This window comes from Myxocyprinus asiaticus, chromosome 8, assembly GCF_019703515.2.
Source record: "Myxocyprinus asiaticus isolate MX2 ecotype Aquarium Trade chromosome 8, UBuf_Myxa_2, whole genome shotgun sequence".
In the NCBI taxonomy this organism is placed as follows: domain Eukaryota; kingdom Metazoa; phylum Chordata; class Actinopteri; order Cypriniformes; family Catostomidae; genus Myxocyprinus; species Myxocyprinus asiaticus.
Window position 1 is genome coordinate 51,538,723 of NC_059351.1, and position 9,033 is coordinate 51,547,755.

General features: G+C 38.1%; 1 protein-coding gene across 3 annotated transcripts; it reads right to left on the bottom strand.

The window, feature by feature from the left end:
• Nucleotides 1–360: 360 nt before the first annotated feature.
• Nucleotides 361–7,115, bottom strand: LOC127445132 (CMRF35-like molecule 1). 3 transcript variants are annotated; one of them, XM_051704943.1, is made up of 7 exons: nt 6,966–7,115; nt 4,723–5,034; nt 4,536–4,628; nt 2,016–2,072; nt 1,751–1,864; nt 1,573–1,613; nt 361–1,425 (listed from the first exon to the last, which is right to left on the bottom strand). In XM_051704943.1, exons 1-7 carry the CDS (start codon nt 7,006–7,008, stop codon nt 1,270–1,272), a joined length of 816 nt encoding a protein of 271 aa, XP_051560903.1. In that variant the 5' UTR covers nt 7,009–7,115; the 3' UTR covers nt 361–1,269. The 3 variants fall into 3 exon arrangements, with proteins under 3 accessions (XP_051560903.1, XP_051560902.1, XP_051560904.1); XM_051704942.1 differs by lacking the exon at nt 6,966–7,115 and having other exon boundaries at nt 4,723–5,331; XM_051704944.1 differs by lacking the exon at nt 6,966–7,115 and having other exon boundaries at nt 1,290–1,425; nt 1,747–1,864; nt 4,723–5,331.
• Nucleotides 7,116–9,033: the final 1,918 nt, after the last annotated feature.

Sequence of the window (9,033 nt, forward strand, 5' to 3'; positions counted from 1 at the left end):
ACAACGTGCACACTGGCAAAAATAGGGGCACATTGTAACATGACCATATGAGAGTTTAAATTCCCCCTCTAACAATTGTATCTGATCTAAATAAAATACCAAGAAGACCAGGGCCGTTTCTGAGCATATAGGGGCCCTAAGCAAAATCCTACTTGGAGGGCCCCTGCAATCAACCCCAACCCCCCACCGGATCATTACATTCTCCTTTCCCTCACGGTCCATAAGGGGGCCCTGATACCCATCTAACTGAGCCATAATAGATGCCTGAGTCTTTCTTGCAGCTTTTAGTATGTAAAAAAATAAATAAAAATGCACCTTGCTTGCGGGGCCCTCTGGTGGCCCTAAGCGCCCACTTATACTGCTTATAGCAACAGTAGAAATGGCCCTGAAGAAGACAAACTATGATATTACGTCAATAAAAGCCATTTATTAACTTTGTCATGTATAATATAGCAATCATTTTGACATTTGACAATGAATACACAACAAAAAACTGCATTGACTTAAATAATGCATGGATTGATGACACACACGCAAAAAAGGTGAATTATGTAAATTACATATCCGACTGCATGGAATAAAGTTTGCTCTTATTGGGCATATTGTAATGCAGTGTTACAACGTGCCCCATCAGCGTAAGTGGGATATAAACATGGCTGGTCACTTCTGCTGGCTATAGCTAAGAATTAAGATGCTAGCTAACAGATTGGAGATAAAAAATTATACCAAGTTTGCCTCGTTTTAAATAAACATTAAAAACAGACATGAAAATTAACTTTGGTTAGAAATAGTACTTTTGCTGCTGTAAAATGAACGTTTGGCGATATCTTCAAATTATTTATTTATTTTTTTTTTTTTGCCGCATTTTTTTCTCTATACAGTTTTGATATGGCAACAAGTAAACAAATGAAGTTTTGTCTTACCAGTGTGTGTGGAAACTTTTAAACCATGGGTGTGTCTCAATCAGTTACGATTTCTGAGGCCCCAAGCAACTGACCAACCTGGTGCCCCGTTTCGAAAAAGTTTGCTTAAAAAATTACATAAAATTGCCACCCCTGGCCCTCTAGAACCACCCCTGCCTAAATGGACCACATACTGCTTTTAAAGCTTTAGGGCTAGCTGACTGGACAGTAGATAAAGGACTAACAAATAAGGTACGTTTCTTGAAACTGTGCATGCTACTTCACAAAACTACATATTCCTCATAAGTGTACTTCTGCACATTCACTCATTTCAGTTGAGACTATTGGACTGCATACGCTGCACAGATTAAAGATTGTCAAATCTAGCGTGTGCCTTCTGTGTCTTAAACTGTACATTTTCGTAGACTGGATCTGATTGGCTCTTGAAGTCGTTTGTCTTGTTAAACTTTTTTGTGGTGATACTGGGTCTGTCATCAAGATCATTGTCATAAACACTGTTGGTCTGAATTAAAGAGACAAAAGTTAAATATTGTTGATAATCTGCTGAAATTATTTATAAAGAGAACAAATGTCATCAATTTACAACTGGAGGAAAGATGGTTTAGATCTAACTGCATTGTTGTGTGAAATGTTCCTGTGGGCCACTCACCTCCTCACTTTTACACCCAATAGATGTCTCTGGCACACAACCTGAAACAAACAATCAGGTTGTTTTTTGTGAAATGTGTGAATAATAATATATTAATATTAATTTATTTTAAGAAAGTAAAAACGTAATGTTTTAAGTTTGCTATGCGAGCATGTACTGTATATGAGCGGTCACCCACTTGCTGATGTCTTGACTTGCTTTTTGTACTGACAAACAGTGACAAGTCCGACTGCAAATATGATCACCATGACAATCAGACCACCAACAGCATAGAGGATAGAATACAGAGGCACTGGGGGTGATAGAGAAAAGATAGGAAGGATTTTAGCACATTTAAAAGCTGCATTGATTTGGATCTTTATCTAAGAATAGAAAAAAACCATCACAGGGCTATTTTTACATGAGTTAAATGCCACTGTAGATCAGAAGAGGGTGCAACTCACCTGCTTTTTTGCCTTTGTCAAAGAAAGCTTCAGCTGTAACAGATGTTTTGCTAAGCTCTAAAAGGGAGGAGGAAGCAACATCGTTTAAGCAACCTTTAAGATACATAGAAATTATGGTACACCGGTAGAACTGTCAAATAGTTGAGATTTCACTATACAGGTTATATCACGGTTGATATGGTATTGTGTTATTAAGGGTGTTGTTGAAACTCCACTTAAGCCCTGTTCACACCGCAAGCGGCATTGCGCGACGAAGCGACATGATCCCATTGATTTTCAATGAGAGCGCAGCGACTTCCAGCGACACGAGCTGTCACGACCGTTGGCGACAGAGATCGCCGCGGGGCAGGGGCAGACTGGGATGAGAAATCTGGCTGGGATTTTACATAGAAACTGGCCCAAATGTTGTTGGGGGGTGGGGGGAAATCTGGCCCAAAGATTGTTGAGCGGGGGGTGTACCCCTTCAGCATATCGCGGCGACGTTTTGTGGCCTGTTCTGCATAACAAGGTGGCCCATTTTAGCGTATCACGGCCCATTTGGCCACGTTTCGCAGCCAGCCCATCTGGAAAAGTCCCAGTTCACCCGATGGCCAGTCCACCCCTGCTGACAAGAGACAAGGCAAGACAAGACAAGTTGAGAAAATGTCAACTTTATGCAAATGACGAACGAAATTCGCGAGCGACTACCAATGAGAGTAAAGACAGAGGAGCTTATGTCATTCGTCTACAGGCACTGAGTATGCGATACTGGAGTCGACTCGAGTGCAGGTGTAACGGTAGCCAGCTGGTATGTGCTGTGGAGTGTGTGTAAACCTCGCTACCGCACTAGCCACTGACGCTAGAGGTTGTAGCCTTTAGCCTCCTTGTTAGCATGCCTGCCTCCCATGCCGGAGACGCCGGTTCGAATCCCGCTCGGAGTGGTTCGAGCAGGAGAAGTTTAAAGTTTCTGTGAGTGATTTCACTGTTCTATATCATTTGTCTGTAACCACATACATAGTTATGGCTTGATAAAATGATGCGTGGAAAACCGTGTCGACATTCTGAGTGAGTTTGATTCATATATTGATATAAAGTTTGTCTTGTTTAATGATATGCTGCAGGATATATAAAACTTCTCCCCTGCAGAATGTGCATTTTTAGAGGCAAAAGAACTGATTCCTTGTCAAATTATTATAATGTATTATTTTTATTGGCATTATCATCTGTAAACAGCTTTTCAAATGCTACTATGGCCAGTTGTGCAGTCCACCAATAACGTTAGAGTGGCTGCAGCAGTAGGAATGGCCACCAGCGACACAGATCGCAAAGTCTAGCGTCATGCCGCCTGTGGTGTGAACAGGGCTTTAGACATCCACTAGTTGTTTATGATTGCAGAGCAGTATCGGAACTTTGCATTAATATAGAATTCAATTGTTTTCTTTAAATTGTTAAAATCCAAATTTGGGCATTTGAATTTAATTGAAGATCACTTCAGTTTTGGTTGTGTTGATTTTATATCTGGATTTATTTGTCTTTTTTCTCCCTTTTTCTCCCCAATTTGGCATGCCCAATTCCCAATGTGCTCTAAGTCCTCATGGTGGCGTAGTGACTTGCCTCAATCTCAGTTGCCTCCGCATCTGAAACAGTCAGTCCGAGCATCTTATCACGTGGCTTGTTGAACGCGTTACCGCGGAGACCTAACGTGTGTGGAGGCTCACGCTATTCTCCGCCACATCCATGCACAACTCACCACGCGCCCCATTGAGAGCGAGAACCACATTATAGCGACCACGAGAAGGATAACCCAACATGACTCTACCCACCCTAGCAACCAGACCAATTGGTTGCTTAGGAAGCCTGACTGGAGTCACTCAGCACACCCTGGATTCGAACATGTGACTCCAGGTGTGATAGTCAGTGTCTTTACTTGCAGAGCTACCCAGGCCCCCCTGATTTTTTATCTGTTAAATATATTGCAGTTGAACTACATATGGTAGTTTGAGCCCTGCTTAATTTTTTAAAGTTAATAATTTTGTAATAGCAAAGTAAGAAGGTTCCCTGTATAATTTACTGCAATAAATGAGAATTTGTTTCAAATGTAGACAAAGCATAATGGACATTATAACTGAAGTATATCCAAATGAACCAGAATTGAATCAACTCTGAATCAAATTGAGAGCTTGTGAATTGGAATCATATATAATGTATCGTTACTAAGGCACACACACACACACACACACACACACACACAAACAAATCATATCGTGATTTTAGCAAATGTGATTTGTCATTCATGCATTTTACATCCAAAAATAAATAAATAAATAAAATGAAATTAAGTACCTTTTAATAGCAAAGCATTGAATTTACTGGATTATCCAAAAAATGGCATTACCACATGGTTGCAATATATATATATATAAACATAACCATACAACATACAACAATCTTAATATAAAATTAATAATACCATAATGTATGATTTTGATTAGTCCACCCACCCCTAAATGAAACGCTGGGATTGACAGAACTCTGTGTTACCTGTTGATGCCAATGAGGTTCTGCTGTCTTCTGTAGGTGAAGGCGTGGAAACATAACATTTTGGTGTGGTCAGTTGTATTTTAAAACCTGTCCCTGGTATAGGAGGTGTGTGTGTCAGCAATTAATGTGAAATGAAAAGAATGTGTTGTATATTAATGAAATGCAAAATAGTGCACAGCATTCTTACCTTTAGAAACATTCACAGTCACCTTATGATACGAGTCTACACCAAACCGTTCCACTGCACACCAGTATACCCCAGAGTCTGACTCCTGTAGTTCAGTGATAGTCACAATGAAGGTTCCATTCTTAAAATCCTTCAGTTTAAATCTCCTAATAAGTGAGTGTTCAGATTTAACTAGAATATCTCTGTCTTTACATGGATCTCTGCAGAAATACTTCCTGTTGCTGTGAGCCCAAGTAAAAGAACATGAAATTGTGATGTTTTGTTCCATGTATCCATAAGCAGAAATGTCATCAGTAGTTGAAGTCTTAATTTCTGTTGGATAAAATAAAGCAGTTAAGGCCTCTGTTATTGACCCCTCCATGCACAGCCATGCTAACTAAGGGTCTTTGGTGTATTTTGAAGGATTTGCAATGAACTTTTTCATCGAGGCTTGTTTATGGCTTCTTTATGGTTCATTTGGGACTTGTTTATGGTACTTCCTGTATTTTGGACACACTCACACTCTGTGTTCATAGTCGGTTTTATTAGGACTAAAAAAAATGGTGTATGTTTGAATTATCACTTCCTCTACAAGATTGTTCAGTTTCAGTTATTTATTTGAAAAAGTACCTGTGTTACACTTTCTTATTCTCAATCAATATTATAATAGGAAGTATGATCTCTTTAGAAACAGTGTATTTATTATTGCAAAATGTTTATTGTAAACATACTTATGAAAGAAAAACAGGTATAAAGATAAATGTAGATTATATGGTTGAAGAGTTTTAAAAAGATTTGAAATCTGAGAGTAATTGTTTTGAAATTTACTGTCGAAGGTGTTGAATTTCATACAGAAGCTCTGCTTCATTTTGAGACTAGTGCTCAACCGATATATTTCCGGGGCCGTTAAATCGGCCGATGCCGATAGTTAAAAAAGTCAGAATATCGTCCGATTTATCGGCCTCGCGATAAATTTACCCGTTTGGCCGATTTGTTTCTTGAGGGCGCCAAAAATCTCCTGCTTCCATGTAAAGCGACTGAGACATGTAACGACCAGTCACGGTTCATTTTGTTGTTACGTGCCATCATGTTACTACAATAATAGACCGGTGTGCAACACAGTCTCATTTAAATGGTCTGTATATCAGTGCTGCGGCAGATGAGTTTGAGTTCATAATGTTAAAGTGCTCACCTGTTTCATTCTCCCTCTCTCTCCTCAACAGTTCCCTGTCACTTTTAACTGTCTTGTCTAATGATAAAAAGCAAATATCAATAAATCTATTATCATAGACCATCTGCAAATATGCGAATATCTCGTTTAAACAGATGTAACAAACAAACCTCACAAAACTTGAGCAGATCCAGCATCCTGTGGAGAGCTCATTTGTTTAGCAGTTCCCTGTCACTTTTAACTTTTTTTTCTAATGATAAAATTTTTTCTATTATATACTATCTGCAAATATGCAGATATCTAGTTTAAACAGATGTAATTCACGAACCTCACAAAAATCCAGTGTTTTCTTCCCATCGAGTGCTCATCTAATATCTTCCTCTGAAGCATGTATTCTACCAGCCAGAATCAAAACTTCAGGATCAGGATCAAAAGTTCACAAATAATTACGGTCACTCCATGACAATCCAAGCAGGTGATAAAGACCATTTAAACTGTCAAGAGAATGCTGCTCATGCTGGATTTGCATGAGCGCGTGAGTGCAACTTGAAAGTAAAAATGCTTCACGTGTGCTGTAAGTAAATGTCTTATTCACTATGTACAGTATGTATAATTGGTTTGATTCTATTCTATATATTGATTCTGCCATCCATGGTTTCTGGACTACTGTGTGTTATTGCCTTCTTCCTAATATGTCAACAATTTCTTCATGTGCAAATAAATTACTAAAATTTGCTGAATAAACAGAAATCAGAAGAAACTGCTATCTACCATTTAAAATAAAATATACTGTAATTTTTATAGATTCTTTTTACAAAGGCAAAGCTTTGTGTGGAAATTAGTAAATATAGTGCTAAATAACAGTTTATAATTATTTTATAGCAATTTTATGTTTGTTACTTACCATATTAAATTGTGTGATATATTGGCATTGTATAAGCCTATCGGCTACCCTGCTCTCTGGATATCGGCATCGGCATCAGCCATTAAAAACCCATATTGGTTGACCACTATTTGAGACACTCTTATGCAAAGCAAACGAACTGGTCACCCACACTGTAAAGTTTCTATTTTTAATATAGAGAGAACTGACCTGACAGAAACATACAGAGCCAGAGAATACAGAAGAACTTCATTTTGAGCTGAAATCCTTATTATCACTCAAGTCCAGTTCCAATTGTCTTGACTCTGTCAAATTCAGCAATCTTTTAAAGATCTAATATTGACTGGTGAGGTCTGTTATACTAGCATGCTCAGTAGTAAATGTATGCTTGTCCTCAGTGCTCTAACCTAATCTTGCATGTAGTTTCTGGACACCCACACACACTCAAATGCAGAACCTAAAGATCCTTTTATTTAACTTTTGATTTGAGTAGAATTTCCCCTTTTACACCGGACCAGATTCATGATATTTGCTGCTGTCGTAATTAATATTCAAAGCATTTGAGGTGGGTAGTATTATCCTGGGCCAGGGAATATCATATGCTGCCTGTATTTCAGTGGTATGGAAAAAGTGGGGATACTGTATGTTTAATAAATAATTTTCTTCGCCCTTCTCTCAGTTGCCCATGGCCACATGTTAATTTTTACTTTCTTTTTGGCAAATTGGCAAATGTCCCAAGTCAGATTCAAACTTGTGCATGAGTGCCACAGCTCAATGTGTTGGCATTGGAACTCCAATGGGTGGATCATGTTGAGTTGTCAGTAGAAACAATTCAATGGACTCTGTACACAGCACCTAACCTACATATTTCCAGTACAATCTCAGGGTGATATTGTGCTTCTGGTATCATATTCAGCCTTAGTGAAATAGTCAAAAGAGTCTCTGCATTTTTTTTTTATTATTTAAATAAAACGATTTATTACAACAAATGTGATATTATTTGGTGAAAGGATAGAAATTATCTTGATAATGAGCTCTAATAAGTGTAAATACATATGATATGAAGCCAAGCACTGCTGTCCCATTGTGTGAGGCTTCTGTGTGCAGAGATTTACAAGTGAGCAATAAAACTGCATTTTTATTTATTTTTTTGATTTTCTTCTCTTTTTCTCCCCAATTTGGAATGCCCAATTCCCAATGCGTTCTAAGTCATTCTCAAAATCTTAAGCGAGTTATCAGTTTAAATTGGACTCACTCACTGTCAGATAACTTACTGTTTCACTTAACTGCTGTTAATTGTTTATCTTGTATAATTTGATAATTAAATAACTTGCTTTACCAACTGCTTGTAATAGACAATGTGTAGTTAAAAACACATTCTCAAAAAGTTTTATTTTTAATGGTATTCTACTAAATACAAGTAGTCAAATATGTTACAAAACTTTTTTCCATAGAATGAAAGTGATTGAGGCAACATCTTCTTTTGTTTTCCATGGAAGAAAGAGACTGATGCAACATCTCTTTTTGTGTTCCATGAAAAAAAGTAAGTTATACGGTTTTGGAAAAACATACAGTGCATTCAGAAATAATTCAGACCCCTTAATTTTTTCACATTTTGTTAAGTTGCAGCCTTATGCTAAAATGCTTTAAATTATTTATTTTTTCACATCAATCTACACTCCATACCTCATAATGACAAAGCAAAAACCAGACTGTTGATAACTTTTTGATAAAAAAAAAAAAAAAACTGAAAAACTGAAATATCACATTGACATAAGTATTCAGACCCTTTGCTGTGACACTTGAAATTTAGCTCAGGTGCATCCCATTTCTCTAGATCATCTTTGAGATGTTTCTACTCTTTGATTGGAGTCCACATGTGGCAAATTCAATTGATTGAACATGATTTGGAAAGGCACACATGTCTATATAAGGTCTTACAGCTGAAAATGCATATCAGAGCAAAAACCAAGCCATGAGGTCAAAGGAACTGCCTGCAGAGCTCAGAGACAGAATTGTGTTGAGGCACAGATCTAGGGAAGGCTACAAAAATTTTTTGGCTGCATTAAAGGTTCCCAAGAGCACAGTGGCCTCCATAACTCTTAAATGGAAGAAGTTTGGAACAACCAGGGCTCTTCCAAGAGCTGGCCGCCCAGCCAAACTGAGCAATCAGGGGAGAAGGGCCTTGGTAAGAGAGGTGACCAAAAACCTGATGATCACTCTGGTTGAGCTCCAGAGATCATGTGTGGAGATGGGGAAAACTTGCAGAAGGACAACC